This window comes from Ascidia mentula, chromosome 9, assembly GCF_947561715.1.
Source record: "Ascidia mentula chromosome 9, kaAscMent1.1, whole genome shotgun sequence".
NCBI lineage: Eukaryota > Metazoa > Chordata > Ascidiacea > Phlebobranchia > Ascidiidae > Ascidia > Ascidia mentula.
The window spans coordinates 12,377,378-12,394,101 of NC_138574.1; the positions used below are offsets into that span (position 1 = coordinate 12,377,378).

The 16,724-nt window shown below is 37.9% G+C and overlaps 2 protein-coding genes across 3 annotated transcripts; both read left to right on the forward strand.

Annotated features, from left to right (window-relative positions):
• The first annotated feature begins 226 nt into the window (after positions 1-226).
• On the forward strand, positions 227-7,923 carry LOC145914786 (kinesin-like protein KIF9). Of its 2 annotated transcripts, none has more exons than XM_083002629.1 (22): positions 227-284; positions 518-632; positions 709-819; positions 1,017-1,178; positions 1,539-1,665; positions 1,820-1,894; positions 2,050-2,171; positions 2,351-2,443; positions 2,735-2,872; positions 2,934-3,008; positions 3,256-3,378; positions 3,476-3,565; positions 3,758-3,943; positions 4,136-4,329; positions 4,618-4,779; positions 4,888-4,999; positions 5,229-5,325; positions 5,397-5,487; positions 5,572-5,660; positions 7,010-7,152; positions 7,321-7,410; positions 7,577-7,923. In XM_083002629.1, exons 2-22 carry the CDS (start codon positions 537-539, stop codon positions 7,685-7,687), a joined length of 2,487 nt encoding a protein of 828 aa, XP_082858755.1. In that variant the 5' UTR covers positions 227-284; positions 518-536; the 3' UTR covers positions 7,688-7,923. The 2 variants fall into 2 exon arrangements, with proteins under 2 accessions (XP_082858755.1, XP_082858756.1); XM_083002630.1 differs by having other exon boundaries at positions 245-301.
• A 202-nt stretch (positions 7,924-8,125) lies between these two features.
• LOC145913630 (coiled-coil domain-containing protein 57-like) lies at positions 8,126-16,669 on the forward strand. The gene is made up of 21 exons (XM_083001353.1): positions 8,126-8,384; positions 8,615-8,674; positions 8,910-9,077; positions 9,484-9,687; positions 9,901-10,080; positions 10,439-10,593; positions 11,075-11,206; positions 11,292-11,417; positions 11,574-11,694; positions 11,749-11,964; positions 12,131-12,235; positions 12,452-12,587; positions 12,663-12,752; positions 13,136-13,325; positions 13,746-13,917; positions 14,256-14,358; positions 14,784-14,939; positions 15,485-15,593; positions 15,653-15,735; positions 16,164-16,346; positions 16,467-16,669. Exons 1-21 carry the CDS (start codon positions 8,211-8,213, stop codon positions 16,649-16,651), a joined length of 3,048 nt encoding a protein of 1,015 aa, XP_082857479.1. The 5' UTR covers positions 8,126-8,210; the 3' UTR covers positions 16,652-16,669.
• The last annotated feature ends 55 nt before the right edge of the window (positions 16,670-16,724 follow it).

Here is a 16,724-nt window from a genome sequence, read left to right on the forward strand (position 1 = left end):
GATCTAGGACTACATTGTATCATACTGACATTTATTTGTTTCTAAATACAAGTAGTTCGTTGATACCTTATTACATAATCTAATTTTTTGATTAAGATAATTTTTAAAAAGTAAAAAATCGCTTTGCAAATAATCAACCAAATTTCGGGGTGCCGGTAATCACTAGATGTCACTAGAGATAAGTGTAACCATAACAACTCGTCACGCTTTATTGACAAATGATTAGCCTTGAATTGGGAAAGCGCTTCCAAGAACCAGATTGCTGAAAGCAAATTTCGCGCGTTGTAAGTAGTTGATATTAGTAAGTCAACAATCCATATTAATTTGTACGTCAGGTAGATTTGCAAAATATTGTTTTGAAACATTTAAAAGCTTTGTTGTAGCTTATTATTTTTGTGTGCGCTAAAGGGTCAAAATAATCCTTACCAACATAGGTTTCATAAAAACAGAATCTTGAACAGGAGCTTTTCCAGCACATTGCTTGAGATGATTAATACTGTTTTTACTTTTCTTCCAGCTGATGTGACGTTGCAAAAATGAGTACCTCAAAAAATAAAGTTAAAGTTTTTGTGAGGTTTCGACCAACTCCAACATTTTCTCATCAATCAATAGAATTCCTCAGTGATAGACAAGTATGTAATTATAATTGTAACTGTTCATGTAGCCTATACCTTTCTTTGTGGAAATGTTAAAAGTTATTTTGTGCAGACCATCAACATCCATGCCAAAAAAGATGACAAAAGGAAAGTAGTGAATAACCAAGTGTTGGATTGGTCTTTCAAAGTGGATGGAATTCTTCATAATGCCAGTCAGGAACAGGTACATCTTGCTTGACATTATAATTTGTTGGTCCCAATTGTACTATAAAAACAGCTGGGTCTATCTTAAATGTTGGTGTTATTATTTTTCAAACTGCAACATCAAAATTAAGTTTGCCAATATGAGTTTCATGCACTACTTTTTATATTGTGTGTTTTTTAGTGGTTTGAATTTTGACCTCTGTTTTGGGTTATCAGGTTTATGATACTGTTGTTTCGGACATGACAAGTAATGCTTTGCATGGGTACAATGGAACCCTCATGGCCTACGGTCAGACAGGTGCTGGAAAAACCTTTACCATTACAGGAGCAACAGAAAACTACAAACAAAGGGGTGTTATTCCAAGAGCAATTGCACAGGTGTGATAAACATGGTATCTGCATATCCATTGTGAGATGTAAAGCCTTATTTTTAACACTTTAGGATTTGTGCAATATGAAATTAAGTAATGTTGTTGGGCAATTAGTCATTTTTATCATAGTTTTTGGTTATAGCTCATACTATGCTAGCTGCAAAGGCCTTTACTTTTTGATCTCAGGTAATGTAATAATATTGATCATAAGATTCTGGGACAAAGCAGCTTTTTGCTGACGAGTCTTTGCTGTACTGTCGGTTTAACTTGTACTGCACCACACACAAAATTTTTGTATTTTATGTTATTGATCAGCTTGTGTGCAAAAAAATTAGTTCACCCATGGTTGTACTATATTAATTTGTAGATATTCCGTTCAATCGAAGATCAAAGTGACAAAGCTGTTTCAGTCAGAATCTCCTACCTTGAAATTTATAATGAAAATATGTTTGACCTTTTGTCCACTTTGCCTGACTCTGGAGCAGCCTCTCTAGGTAAAATGTGTAAATTTTGTTGAATTACAGAAAAATAAAGCTATTTCAAGCTGCAGCTAAGTTATTTTTTGTGGTGTCCCTTGCAACATGTCTTGCATTCCCTTCAAAATAATTGTTTATTTTTGGCTAATTTAGCAAAATTGTATTGTTACAGGTTATGGGGATTCTATGACCATTGTAGAAGGTGGAGATGGAAGCGTTTGTGTGAAAGGCCTTTCTCTTCATACAGGTAATATTTTCTTTGCACAAAACATTTAAGAGTCCTCACTTAATTGGAATTCTCTTATGAATACCCCCACTTGTGTATTCTTATTCATAATCTTGCCTTATTTCTCTGGCACATTTAAGAGTCCTTCAAATTATGCCAAGTACTTTCTTGCACAGCCAATAACGAGGGCGAGGCGCTCAATCTTCTCTTCGAAGGTGAAACTAATCGAGCAATCGCCGCACATTCACTCAACAAAAACTCGTCAAGGTCGCATTGCGTCTTCACAATCCATATCGAGGTTAGCTCTGATTTCACCTTTGTTCACAGTGGAGTACAAATGGCTCCAACTTTGGACTTTTAAATACAATGTTTTTGTTTGAAAAGTTGATCACAAATTATGCAAAAATTACAACTAGCGGAAATGCAGTTGTGGTGTTTAAAGTGTTGCTAAAGTAGCATTGTATTATTTTTGTCCAGTCACGTTCAAGAACGGAATCAAACGCTAAATACGTCACGTCGAAGCTGAACATAGTCGATCTTGCTGGTTCGGAACGTATCGGAAAAACTGGAGTAAGATTTGAAAAAAATCTTTGATGTAGAAATAACTGTGCAAAAATAATTTTTGCAGCATGGTCCTTTTGTCTGTCGTGTTGTATAGATTCAATTTTTTGAAAACTTATTAGGTGCATAATGAGTTAAAAAACCATAAAAACGATAATATATATTGCCAAAACAAATATTGTGGTTAATTTTTTCCTGTCCTTGTCCAAAACAAACACGTACCAATTCAACCTGAACGACGAGGTCCGAGCGAACAATGCCATACAATGTCACCACAACAATGCCCCTTTCATTTTCTAGTCGGAGGGGCAGATACAGCGGGAGGCATTGTACATCAACAAATCGTTAACGTTCCTGGAGCAGACCGTCATAGCGTTGGCTGACAGGACCAGAGGCCATATTCCCTATCGTCAGACTAAGCTTACTCATGTTCTAAAGGTAATTACTGCCGAATTGCAAATCTTTTTTTTGTGCATGTTTGATTGCTTTTTAATTTCAGGACTCCATCGGAGGGCGCTGTTGTACCACACTGATTGCGAATGTTTACGGAGATGTGGCGCAACTTGAGGAAACGGTATTTTACTAATAATAAGCAATATAGCCAACAAATCTGTTTGTGCAATACGACTTGCTAATACTTCGTTTAACACGTAATCATACGTGATAGAAAAATGATTTTGAAATTTCTTGAAAGGTGTTACAAAATATCCTGACGGAGTTAAAATGTTCCGTCCTGATAACATATACAATATACTTCAAACAAATCTCCATGGCCATGAAAACCGAAACCCACGCAAGCCCTTTCATAAAATATTCGCTAGATTTCGACCCTTCGTTTTGCAATGCGAATGACCTGCGTACCAGTGCAAGCAGCTGTTAATGATCATTACGACCCATGGTTACTTGTACGAGAGCTTGAAGGAGAAATCAAGCAGCTTAAACAGGTAAACATTCAACTGCATAGGTCATATGTTTTAAGGTTCTACCGGTGTCGTTTCTTTTTCTGCGGTTGGTGTCATGGGTTGATGTGTATTTGTTTAGGAACTTTCCATGCACAACACGCTCGCCAATCGTTCGCAAGTGAACTACGGCGTCTTGTCTGATGGTCAGATCTCCGACATCAAAAAACAGGCATACATACATTTATTTGACAAAGCTAAGACATTTGAGTCGATAACTGGCAGCAAAAGGCTTTGGGCCAGCAACTTTTAATTCGTATACACTTTTGTATAAGGACACAAAAAACTGCTATTTGTGGATTTGTTGCACCCTATAACTGCACTTTGCAGCTGTTATAAGAAACTAAATTTAAATCTTTTCAAGGTTCGACTCTTCCTGGAAGGTAAGACGAGCGAGATTGACGTCAACAACCTTCGCCACATCACCGCTATCTTCGCGCAGTTCCGCTCGGTTGTCACGGAGATGGAGGAGGAGGTTTCGGAGCAGTACAAGAGAAAGTTTGTTCTTCTTGACAAGAGCGACTCGGAAATGATGGTGGCGTTGCAAAAAGTAAGCGATGACGTCACTCGTTAAATGCTGTTTAAGGCATTATTTTTGCACTGTACATTTGTTCAATTTTATGTAACTGTTATGATAAAACACAGTTATTTGTCCACGAAAGTTACATTGTGACTTACTTAAACATCTTATCACTCCGAAATATATAGTTTTTTCAGTTTTGGGATATTTCACTTTATGTAGGCTGGTCTTCCATTTGACGAGGATGGAAATTTTGTTGGTGGAACTGAAGCACCAGCGAACGTTCCTGCAGGTCATGCCCCGGCCGCTGCAGTCGTCCACCCGATTTCCTTACCCGGCGCCAAGGTGAAAGGTACAGGGGGATCACTCGCCTCGCCCAAACGCAGAAGCGGGAAGAAGTCAAGAGCTGGCGGAAGGTAAGATGCGTATCTGTGGTTTTGTTTGTAGAAATGCACAGTTTACGAAAAACTATACTTGAGATGTGAGATTTATTGTCTTGTTATACGCCACCAATTTAGCGGCCTATGTTTGTTCCTTGGATATTTGATCCAGGTTATAGTAATTAATATTTCTATTGGCCGTAAAAGTGATGTCACCAGCATATATCTATATCCCCTTCCAGAACTTTTTTCAAACAAAGGTGTCAATCAACTTTTGAGGACGAACTTTTCGGGTAAAAATGAGATTCCTTTTATTCCCAACAGTCCAACGTCCCGTGCCCCAGCAAGCCCTTCTCCTCCTGTGCAAAGTGACGCCGGAGCCAAAACGGTCAAAGGAGCACTGACAGATGCAGCAGACTCCACGAGAAAGGAAAGTGTTTCTGCCGATTCGACTGCAGAAGAAAGGAAGGCGTCAAGTCGTCCGAGGTTCGTTCTTTTGAATATGTTTCTTTGCAAACTCTTTTCACGAACTGAAGTTTTTTAGGGGGGAAGGGGAAACGAGCGCAATGGTTTCAACTTATTTATTTCTTGCAGCACACCTCCCTCTCGTTCCCAGGTATTCGAGGACTTCAAGAAGGAGCAAGGTCAAGAAATAACGCGCATTCTCAATGAGAACAAACACATCTTGCTCAGCAAGAAGCAAAACGTGCGTAATGTACCCGGTTTGCAATAACGGTCTCACTCTAACGTAAGCTGACGAAGGCTTTGTTGGTCATCACTCTTGTAAAACTTGTCAACACAGCAAATCTATGTGGTAAAAAGTAACGCAGTGCTGAAGTTTTTGGATTATACAAGGCCGACCTTTAATTGTGACTTATTCGTATATTTTTGTTGTAATACAAAATTACATTACAACCAGGGTAATTTGCTCGCAGGTGCGTGACATGGCCCATGCTGTGAACGCCACCAAGCACATGATTGACGGCTGCAGGGTGGCACTAGAGAGGAAACGCAACGAGAGATTGGAGCAAGGTAGGAAAGAATTGTCCCTTGGAGATTCGCTGATATGTCAGAACCTTTGGGAATGACTGTGTTTGGTTTAGGGGAGTTTGTGAACGAAAATGGCGAGACCGTCATCGACGAAGAGGAATTCCAACTGATCTCGCAACTGAAAAACCTCAAGCAAACGTACCGGTGGGAAGAAATACGCTTACAAAGCATTTAAATTTATTACTGTACTGTGTATGTTGCGAACTAAATGGAACACGTGTTGCTTAGAAACGATTATGACGAACTCCGCAGTTTCAAATCTGAGGTTGAATATTGCCAGCGGTTGGTGGACCAGTGCAGACAGAGGCTTATACAAGGTATTGTGACTGAAGTCTCGTTCACGTTTATTTCATAAAACACACTCACATGACACACCAGAAAATTAATCTCAACACCACAGCGGTCCTACCAGAATCCAAATGGACGAAACACAAAATTCTTGCACAATTTGCTTTTTTGGGGGCACGTTTGGTGAAACTTCTCGCATCCACAAATCGAAATCAAGCAACACTTGGCCATATATTTGTCTGAGTCCTTTGTTTTGCCTTTTTCTAATCCTTTCCTGTAATAATAAATATTGGTTAGGTAACATTGATCATTTGAAACGTTTGGTACACAACCATGGACTCGACGCTATTTCACACATCCCGGCTTACCTTCCCATCTTAGTAACAGACATCGTTTCTCCGAATTCCGATTGTCCAAAAACCTATATTTTCAATTTCTTTAACCAGGACACCCATTAGAAACTTACATTTTGTGACGAAACCAAGTAGTTGATCGATGTCTTGAAAGCATTTTCTCGACCTACTCACAAGATAAATTTAGCATCTCATAGAAATCTTACTTTAATATTTATTTTGTGAACCCAAAAAGTTAGCAACACTCAGTTTACCATTATGTTAAAACTTACCTAATTTGGTTTCCTTGAACTTGGGATTAATGAAGCAAGACCTTCAAGTGTTTGTTCAGTAATAGGCTTGAATTTTGCACCTGTTTTTTTGTTAATCACCACAAAATGTTGCATATATTACCAAAGATTACAAGAATTTAGGTTTCTACAACAAAAGCCTAACTTACCCATTTCGTAAACACGTTAATTTCGTCATCCTTGGTATGAAAAAGAACACTTTTTCTTTACTTCATATGCAACTGACATTCCAAATCTCTCTCTCTTCGAAGATAATTTTGAAACAAATTTGAACCAATTCTTTGCTCAGTGCAAGAAGTGCTTGCTCAGTGTTTCAACTTGATTCAAATGATTCCAACACGACAATCACCCGCTTATTGCTCCAGGCACGTGAAAAACCTATCGCTCATCCAAACACGTCATAAAAATAAAAACGACTAACAGTTTTACAAGACTTTGAATTTGATTTGTGATGCGTATTTTAAATGCTTAACATGAACCATTTTTTTGCCACGTGTGTACAAAATTTTATTGATCCAACATTTACACGCATATGTATTTTTAAAAACAACACAACCACGGCGAGTAGAATAGGCAACCTTTGGTTGATAGTATTTTGTCTGCATCACACACATTTTTACTATCATGGACTAATAGTGACTCCATACAAACTCTTTCCAATCCACATGCCAATGTTTGTTTATGAATTTAAGTAAAGTTTGCAGCTCAACTGAATATAATAATTTATGTGTGTAGAGTTCGACGCCTGGTATAGCGAATCGTTCCTGCAAGACCAGCAGGAGTCGAGTGCCACGGCTGGATTCGGAGGCAGGCCTGGAGTTCACGTTCCGGCTCGACTCCAACTCACATCCATGCAGATGAACTTGGAGGATGATCAGGTTGGAAGACATTTCAAAATGATTTAATTTATTTCAATTGCTACTTGTCTATCGTCGCGCAAATAACGGAATTAGGGACTCAATGACTAGCGAGGTAGTTCTTCTGTTTGATTCCAACTAAATTTGATTTTCCCAAAAATTCATCAACTATTTGACTTATTCTTGTAGGAGAAGTTTGATAGAATTCAGCAGGAGTTGCTCATGGATCACCAGGACTCCGCAGCCTTTTATAACGCAAAAATGCGGACGCAGCACAGAGTATGTGGTTTCTATAAAATGCATATAAGTCCCCTCCTGAAAAATATAACCATTGGCTGCCAAAAAGTCAAATTTAACCTGACTTATAACTTAAAGTTACCAAATAGTCAAAATGGCTTGTGGGGAGATCACGAAGTTCATATTTATTGTCTTCATGTTTTCGCAGCAAACATACGAGAGAGCAATGGCTCAAGCACAACCATCTCGCAACCACCCGGGAATACCCCAGGTCCAGATGAAAAACAAACCGCCGAATCAGCTTTCCTATGCCTACTAACCAGTATTACCACGCACTTGTTCGAGTATATTTTTTTCTTTTGTATGTTATCACTATTGGTGCACTTAAAAATAATTGTGCCACCACGTGTTTGTCTGGCCGTGCTTCCTCTTGTGTAATTTTGTAAGAAACCTTTTAGCCGATGTTTTTGCGCTCATTGTTCTACCTGTAATGGTATTCTGGGTTAAACAGACCGTACGTGCTCTTTGTCAAAATAAAATATATTCAAAACCATGGTCTTTTCGCACTGTACTATCAAAGACAATTTATATCCTTCAGAAATTAAAAATATAAAAAAATACTTTCATTTGAAACATTTTTAAAAGCAGTGCTTAAATACATAGAAATTATATGAACATGTTTGATAGACCGCTACAATTAAGCATCAGCTTGTTTTTTCGCGCAACTTCCAAAGTTGTTTTTGTGGCAAATTCTAACTTGTAAATTTAAGGAAATTAAACCTAACAAATGTCAACGTGTTCTTGCTGGAGCATGTAGAAATTGCTATTTGACATCGGTAAACATGGATTTAAAGGATATTGAGCAGTTGGCCGCGCAAAAAGAAAACGAATGGCGTACAATCTCAAGTCTTCAGATAAAAACTTTACAAAAAGAATTGAAAGATAAAACACAGAATTTGAACGATTTGCAGGCAAAATTTATCAAGTTAAAAGAAGACTTCAAGTACAATCTAAAGGTATGCTGTTGCACAACTGCTTTAGTACAGGAAAATAATATAACCTGCGTTGAAAGTAAACCTGTTCAAAATGTTTTGTTGGACGTTATATTGGGCACGGTTGGAGAAGTTTATCTGCTAAAAAATAGCACTCTGCTGATCCAGACTCAATAAATATGCAAATTCAATTCTTGTTCAGACTGCGAAGCCTGTAAACCGTGTTCAGATATAAATTACCACATTTTTTGTAGCTATTGCAAGAAAGAGATGGTGAACTTAACAAACTGGATGGAATTAAACAAAATTTAAAGGTGATTTTTTGATGGAAAATTGTTCAATGTTTCAATGTTTGTTCAAAGTCAAATCACATATTTTTATGTTGCACAAAAGACTATATACATTGTGTATGAACTAAAGTTAAAAAGGCATGGACACTGATGAAACCTTGGAGGTGGTCAAGTCAGGCCCCAAATCAGTCTTTTACTTCAAGATAAATATATAATTGGATCTTGGATGTTAGCATTGAACTTAATAATGTTTCTATAGATTGGAGAAACCAAATACCTCAGTGAAATCAGTGATCTTCGTATAACAATAGACAACCTCAAGCAAAAGTTACTACATGAAAATGAAGCAAGAAATGAGATGGAAGCACATTATAAGCAGAGGTTAACAGACCACCTTACCCAGTATGAAATCTTCAGAACATCTAAGGTAAATCACCTATAGTTGTACAGAAAATGCAGCTGTTTTTACGTTTTTAAACCCAGTCCAACAACACTCACAATTTTTCTACTGTTTCATTGTGTGTATAAGCCAGGGTACCCCCTAGATGCATAAATCACTCATGTGCAAGACTGTAACAATACACAATTTTATTGAGGATCTTTGTTTGTATATTTTGTCATAACGAAAAGGTAAATTAACGGACCTTGAATCATTATTTCATGACTAGTGGAATATAAAGCTCTGTCAGTTTGGCCATGGTAGTTAAAAATAAAATGAATAATAATTTATTTGTCAAATCAAATACATAATTTAGGTTTTGATAAGTGTAAAATAAATTATAGAAAAGAAATAAGGAAAACGATTAACAAGCACTGTGTTAACTTTTGAACAGAACAATGAACTTGATGAAACATGCAGTGAGCTTGGAAAGCTAAAACGACAGTTTGAACACAAAGTGCAACAGCTAGAAGGTGAGATTGAGTCACAAAAAGTTGAATTGGTTCATGAGTTTGAAGACATGCTGAAGAAGAAGGAAAATGAAGCCAATGAAAAGGAATCAGAATTGAGAAACAAATATCTGTCTCTGGAAATGAAGGTGGGTTTAATGTTCATAATTATGAAAGTTAAACCCTATTGAATATAGGTTGTATTTTTACCTGCGGCCACATGTTTGAGGAAATTTTATCGGTATCTATGCCATTTTAGCAGTTCATTTGTATTGAAGTCGTTTGCACAAAATAAACATGATTTAATTTGATTCCAAATGAAAACAACATAACAGTGATAGTATTTGAAATTTTCTTGACAGAACAAAATCATCTCCAAAGAACTGGAATACTGCACTCAGAGACAAGAGGAAAACACAAAAGGAATGGAAGTAGGGAACAAGGAAAAAGAACAACTGATAACCAAATTGAAACAAGCAGAATTTGATGTTTCTGATGTATCTGCTCTAAAAAATGCCAGGATTTTGGAGCTTGAATCTCAGGTTTTCTGTTCTACAGTTTTTTGGTCTCACAATTGTTGAATTCAACTTACATTAAATTGTTAGGGTTGCTAACAATGGATTTATACATCATTCTGAGGACAAATTTCTTATTTTTTGACAAAACTTGCTGTCATCAGTGTAATAAATGGTTCTTTGTCCTCATAATATTAGAATGTGTTCATTAAAGGTTGAGACTATCATGTGGCCTAAATTTTTCATTAAAATCCTTTTAACTTGTTTTTTTATGGTATTAAATATGCATTCATATTGATCAAACAAAATCTTAATCTATTCCCAAATTGTCATAACATGTAATATTTATCGTGGTCAGCTCTAACCTGGTTGTTCACTCGTCAAGGTACAACACTTACAAGATGCCTTACACAAGCAAGAAGAGGAGTTTGATAAGAGGAGAACTCAATTAGATAAGGACATGAGGTGCAAGCAAGCCAACCTTCTTGCAACCAAACAGGCTCAACTGGACAGAGAGAAAAACTTTGAGGACCAAGTCAGGTGATTTTAACCAACTCATTGTGTATGTCATGTTTTGATAGTAGTCTGTAAATGTATTCTATGTATTTTTTTTGTGAATTAATAATGTAACATGCTGTTGGTTATTCAAATTTCTATCTTAAAACATTTATATTGCGTTATAATTGTCAGGCTATTGGTTTTTTAAATATCGCAGTAATATTTCATGCAACGGCACGATAGGCAGGATCGCCCCACTGCGCAGGTCCTTGCTTAGCGATCACAGCTAACATATCGCGATCACGAGGTTTGCATCAGGCTTGGCAGCCCAGGCAATGCAGCCTAGCTGGATCTTTTTCCTGACAAGTCGGAGCAAGATTTGAAAAATCACCTCATGGTGAGGTTTGAACTCATGACCCTGGGCTAACCAGGCCCAATGCTCTACCAAGCTACAGGAAATTATTTAAATATGTTACAATTTCACAATTTCACAATGTCTAAACAGCTCACAAATTACTTGTAGGAAACTTAACACTGATCTTGAGACATCCAAGATGGAAACCAAGAGGGCACTTTGGGATGCCAATGACACCAAAACACAACTAAACTGTGAAATTGAAAATAAACAACGTGAAATTGATGACTTGAAATGCAAGTAAGTATGTTGATTGCAGTGATTCATATTTATTTTATTAACTGTGAAGTTTTAATAGTTGACAAATTTCTTGTGGTTTTTGCAGGTTGGAAACCATTGTCTGTGACCAAAGCCATTCTGTTGTTGCAAAAGATACAGAAATCTTGACTTTAAACAAGAGATGTAACATACTAAAGACTGAAAATTGCAGGATGAAAAGTGACATAGACAAGTATTTCACTAACAATTCTATTTTGTTCGTCCAATTTAAGACTATCCTAATAAACTTAAATTTACAGGGTATTAGAGTAAAATACTGCTCCAATATGATTGTTTTTAAATTAATTTAAATTTTGGGGCGTTGAATACTTAACTTTTTTTCTGTCAGATACCAACAAGATTTGGCCAAATCTGTTACGAGAGAACAATCACTAGAGCGCGCCAAAGCCCAAATACAACTGGACTGGAAGAGCAAATGCGAAGAAATGGAATCGAGGGCCTACTCCCAGGTAAGTTTCCTAACCCCATCAATAACCATTAAATCACCACTATTTTCTCCAAAGTCGTCAGAATTTACCGATGGGTTACGCAAGGCGAGGGACACGGCCATCGCTGACCTCGAACACACAGAAAATAAGCTGAAATCTTGTGAACGAAAACTTCACAAAACATCCTCCGATCTCAACGCGGCTGTGGAAGTATTAAAAAGTCACCGCTTGGTGGCGGAATACGAGTCGCGAGTCGATGACGCTACTCATGCGGAGGAAGAATCGTTGCAGGTTGGTATGTCTAAATTGTTGTGTTGAAGTAAATGGTCTTCCAATCGGTCCGCTGTTTGGAAATTAACTTTTAATCTATTCCATTGGTTCGGCAACCTTTGCAGCGTGCCAGTTAACAAATTATGTCTCTATGTTTTTGAGTCAGTGCCATATGTGGTGTTCTTAGGATTTGGAGGCACAGAACGATCAACTTAGAAATGTGATCAAACAAATGCGAGCAGACATGCAGCAGCTTCTCGACGAAAAAGCTGATACCAGTCATTCAACTGTGGTGAGAGACATGTTATTTAGGTTACAGTGGAAAATGTAGGTGCTAAAAATCAAAGAAAAAATCACTTTTCAAAGATTAAAAATCCTCAACTTAGTAGAATGGTGAAGCAATTTGTAACTATAATGGCAACATCGTTTTTTTACGATTTATCATGCTTTATAATAAAATAAACCACGGTTATCCGAGAAAATACCACATGTTATCATGACGTAACAGGCCAGCGAAAGAGTTGACAAAAAAACAACAGAGAAGCCGAAGGAATTGGATCCTTACATTAAATCCTTGGAAAACGAAATAATGGAAGTGAAAAAGCAGAAACGTGTTTTGGAAGACAAGTTACATTCTATTCAAGGTTGTTGTTTTCCAATTTTCAATTGCTTTTGTTTCATCATTTACAACACGGTTATTATCGTTATTTCGCCAATAGAAGCTCCGCCTTCATCTCCCACCAAGGTTCAGGTATCAGCCAAACATCCGACTGTACAGGATCACGTCGAATCTCTAAACAACAATATTGGTACGCACTAATGGATTTAATAGCAAAGCTGTGAAAAAAAGCTTAGATTTTGACAGCAGTGGTCCACTTTAAAATGTATTGAACACATCTGTAGTAATGTGTAATGTGTTGACTAAGTGGAGCGTTTTCCAAAAGGTGCCGCAGAACAGCAGGGTTTCATAACAAAAACATAAAGCGTTCTGTGAGTTATTATCTAATTTCAGCTACTATTTTAAAAAAATTATTAAATTTAATTATATCTAAAAATGCCGCATTAGTCTTTGGGTGGTTCTTCAACTGCTGAAATGCTGTCAACTGAAATAACCTTGCAGGGTTCCGTGAACATAAAGTTTCGGAAACATTGGCTCGGTGAAATTAGGTGAATTATTTGAAATTTTTCCCAGCGACCCTGGAGAGTGAAAAGATAGATCTCAGGGCCCAAGTTCAGAGAACACAAGCCAGTTTGGAACACCAGAGGGCGCTCGCGTACCGCCACGAACAGGAAGGAAAGGATCTGTCGAGTCGAATACGTCAGATGGAATTCGAATCCACGGCCCTCAAACAACGTGATGAGCAGCAAATGAAACAAATGAAGTGAGTTAAACCGATGGCGATAATAAGAAAAAGTAGCCATTGGGATTTTGAGATTGACAACTTCGGTCAAGCGCCAAATATATACAAGCTGCTAGTTTTGAATACGTGGATGCTTTATGCGAATGTCGCATACTTGAAAATCCGATTTAAATTTGGCAGGAAATAGTTGATGCAACAATTCAAATACAAACTATAGTCATGATGCCATAGCGCAGTGTTTTTTATACAATCTTTAAATTAACCTGCAGTGCGCAGTATTCTGAAAACGGCTCTTCATGAGGCCAATAGCAAGTAGATCACCTGAATACATGATTGAAATTATGTTTAAAGAGACGTCCTTTGGTATAGTTAGTTTCCGTATCCAGTCATTGGCTTATCGTGGCATTATTTTGTCTGTCTGAGACGTGGATTTCCATACAGGGACCAGATTTCTGATTTGACGCTTCAACTTGCCGAGTCGAGACGAGAGGCTGACGAATATTACAAGGGAGGACTGAAGAACAACTTACGAGCAATGGAACTCAGTGGAAAGATATCACAGATGACGATGGACATGGCCTCAAATACGCCGTGGATCGCAAGTCCTGTGCAGGTGTGTGTGAAGTTTGAGTTGTAATATCTCTATGTAAAACACTGACCTGGTCATCCATGCTGAAAAGCATTGCCTGGAGAATGGGAACCTTGTCAAGGGATACGAAACTGTTTGGACTCCACGCACAGTTTCTACATAATATACAGGTTCATGCTACATTATTTAACAAGTGTTAGTTGCAAATACAAAGCATTAGCAATCGTGTGAGCCTGGAAGGTATGTATTAAGGGGTATCTCTGTCCCAAGGTGCAGTAAAACACGACGTTTTAAATAAAAGGAACTAAAAAAAACTAGGTCCCCGAGTCTAATTCTCTGTTCTACATGTTTTTTTATTCCAGGGAAAGTTGATGCAAGAACTCAGAGATGAAGTGACCGAACTTCGGAAGAAGCTTGCAGTTGCCAACCAGCACTTGGCGTTGGTGTCAGACGGCAAACCGTACAGTGAGTCAATTAGTTTGTTAGAAGGAACGTAACTTCTGAATTTATGAACTTAACAGATCTTGCATAACTGTAGTTACTACACTTTGCCATATTTTCTACGAGCTCGTAATGTCTACGTTTCATTTTAAGTATTAGTTGGGTAAATACATCCGATACGTCAGCTAAACGATAAAGGCATGGCAGTGTTGACTGTTTTGTTAATTCTGAAAATATCGATCGCCATAAATGATTGAGAACTATATGAATGAGCTTAAGTTCACATAAGAATGTTGTTCTTAGGAACATAACTGACATTTTACATAGAAAATGATTGTAGAAAACAATCGAAACGTCTGTATTAAGTTCTCTACCATTGTATGGGCTATCTTGTTTATATTAAAAATGTTGTTCTGTATATAAGGTATCACATTTATTGGTTTGATTAGACGAGGCCGTGTTAGAACATATGCGAAACCAGCTCGTGGCCGCCACCCAGCGGATATCAACTGTTATCGAGGAACGAAACCAAGTTCTTGAAACCAGTAACAGGTTGAGATCGGAGTTCAACAAAATAAAGCGGGAACGTGAAGTGAAAGAAAACGGTTCGTATTCATTTTTGGCGGAATTAGGTCTGTCACGTGTTGCGTGTTTTTTTGTTATTGTTGCTGCAGGAGGAGTTGAATTAATATACATTTTAACTCAGAGTTTCGTAACTTTCATAAACGACGTACTCAACCCTAACAAAGTGTTGCAACCACACCCGAAAAAGGTTGAAACTTTTTAAGAAATATTTATGGATTGGCCGCATTGTTAGTGACGAATTTGCTTTCGTAATGCCGTATAGTTTTTATCAATACAACAACTAAAAGGTCACGCAGTTGATTATTGAAATAAGACTTGCCCAAAGCCTCCAATAAGCCTGCGACCAACTGTTTATTTGGGGTCCTCTGCATTTACTTGTTGTCTGATAGGTGCATTAACTATTGTGTCGTATTCATTTTACCCGAGGAAGCAGCAAACACGGTAACCTTGTTTGCAAACAGCCGTTTTACCTTAGTGTTTCACTACAGAGCATAATGTATATTCTTAACTGGGATAACTAGGAAGATGCAGTCGCCTTATACATCACTCCAACATTTGTACGCAGAACCAACCAAGCTGGTGAGGAAAAAAACGCCCCCAACATCCCCTGTACAGGAATCCCCGGGACCCAGTAAGCTTCAACAAATGGAGAATCTCCAGTATCAGCTGACCAAGTATGGCCTCGCTTGGTCGCGGCAACGACATTCGCTCTATAATCCTTGTTGCGTTACAGACAGGAACTAGCATTCGCGCGGCACCGACCTCTGCCTCACCATTCCGAATCAACGTCAGACGACTACCAGGAAAGCAGCGTTGGTATGATGTGTTTACATACTTATGTACAGTATTAATGAACACGGTAAAAACGGACTAATTTATTTGCAAATCATGACTATGTTGTTTTATAAGTTGGACATTGGCAGTGTAATTTTATTTTGTGATAACTTGATGTTTCCGAAACCTTTTTTATCCACGAAACAATTCAACGTTATTTAAATTGACAAGGAACCGCTGATACGTCACAACCATCAAGTGAACACATTTTGTTCTCAAAAGCTCAAAAACTAGCCAATAGCTCATGAGCCTTAAGTTTTTTCTTGTGAAACCTACTTAAGAAAACGCTGGTATGACACAAAAAGTTTAATTATTTAGATTATGACTGAATTTAGTTTTCTTTAACGTTTGAGCTGGAATAGATAATATCCATACAAGTTCTTTCTGGTTAGAGTATTTGTCTTAAATAGGGAATGGAGATAAATCTGACTTGTGGCCTGAAGAAGAACGTGTCGTCACCTCCACACCCGGTCCATCCAAACCCCAACCTGTCCCTGTTACAAGTTCATCACTTGATGACGCGTCACTTCGGGAGGTGTGGCACATGTTGGACCACGCCCCCTCTAGCCCATCGATTGCCGGAGAAACAGCAGGTTGGAGGATGTTTGGGGTCAAATGAATTGAGTACATAATTTTTTATTAAGTTATACTTGTTTGAAACATGCCTATGACCTTATCAATTCACCTTCGGTATAAACTGTTAATTTTTTTAGGTATAAAACCACATGTTACTGCTGCCCCGCGCGTAAAAAGTGTTGGAAAGATTCCGCGAGGTGGCGCTGCAGGGATGCGTCTCAAATCCGGACAACGGAAGACTCGAAGCAAACCGAAAGTCCGTAATTACAACGTCAAGGACGACGCGTTCTTTCAAGGCGTCTCACGATCGCCGAAAAGATGACGTTTTTGTTCTTTTCTAGCACTATGTTACATTCGTAATAAATGAAATAAAAACAATAACTGTGTTCATTGCA

Excerpts from the sequence above, each read along its gene's own strand:
- LOC145914786 (XM_083002629.1), top strand. The coding sequence starts at position 537 with ATGAGTACCTCAAAAAATAAAGTTAAAGTTTTTGTGAGGTTTCGACCA. Across the intron at positions 3,944-4,135 it reads TGATGGTGGCGTTGCAAAAA|GCTGGTCTTCCATTTGACGA; the intron begins GTAAGCGATGAC and ends CACTTTATGTAG. Across the intron at positions 7,153-7,320 it reads TGAACTTGGAGGATGATCAG|GAGAAGTTTGATAGAATTCA; the intron begins GTTGGAAGACAT and ends TTATTCTTGTAG.
- LOC145913630 (XM_083001353.1), top strand. The coding sequence starts at position 8,211 with ATGGATTTAAAGGATATTGAGCAGTTGGCCGCGCAAAAAGAAAACGAA. Across the intron at positions 9,078-9,483 it reads AAATCTTCAGAACATCTAAG|AACAATGAACTTGATGAAAC; the intron begins GTAAATCACCTA and ends ACTTTTGAACAG. Across the intron at positions 15,736-16,163 it reads CTACCAGGAAAGCAGCGTTG|GGAATGGAGATAAATCTGAC; the intron begins GTATGATGTGTT and ends TGTCTTAAATAG.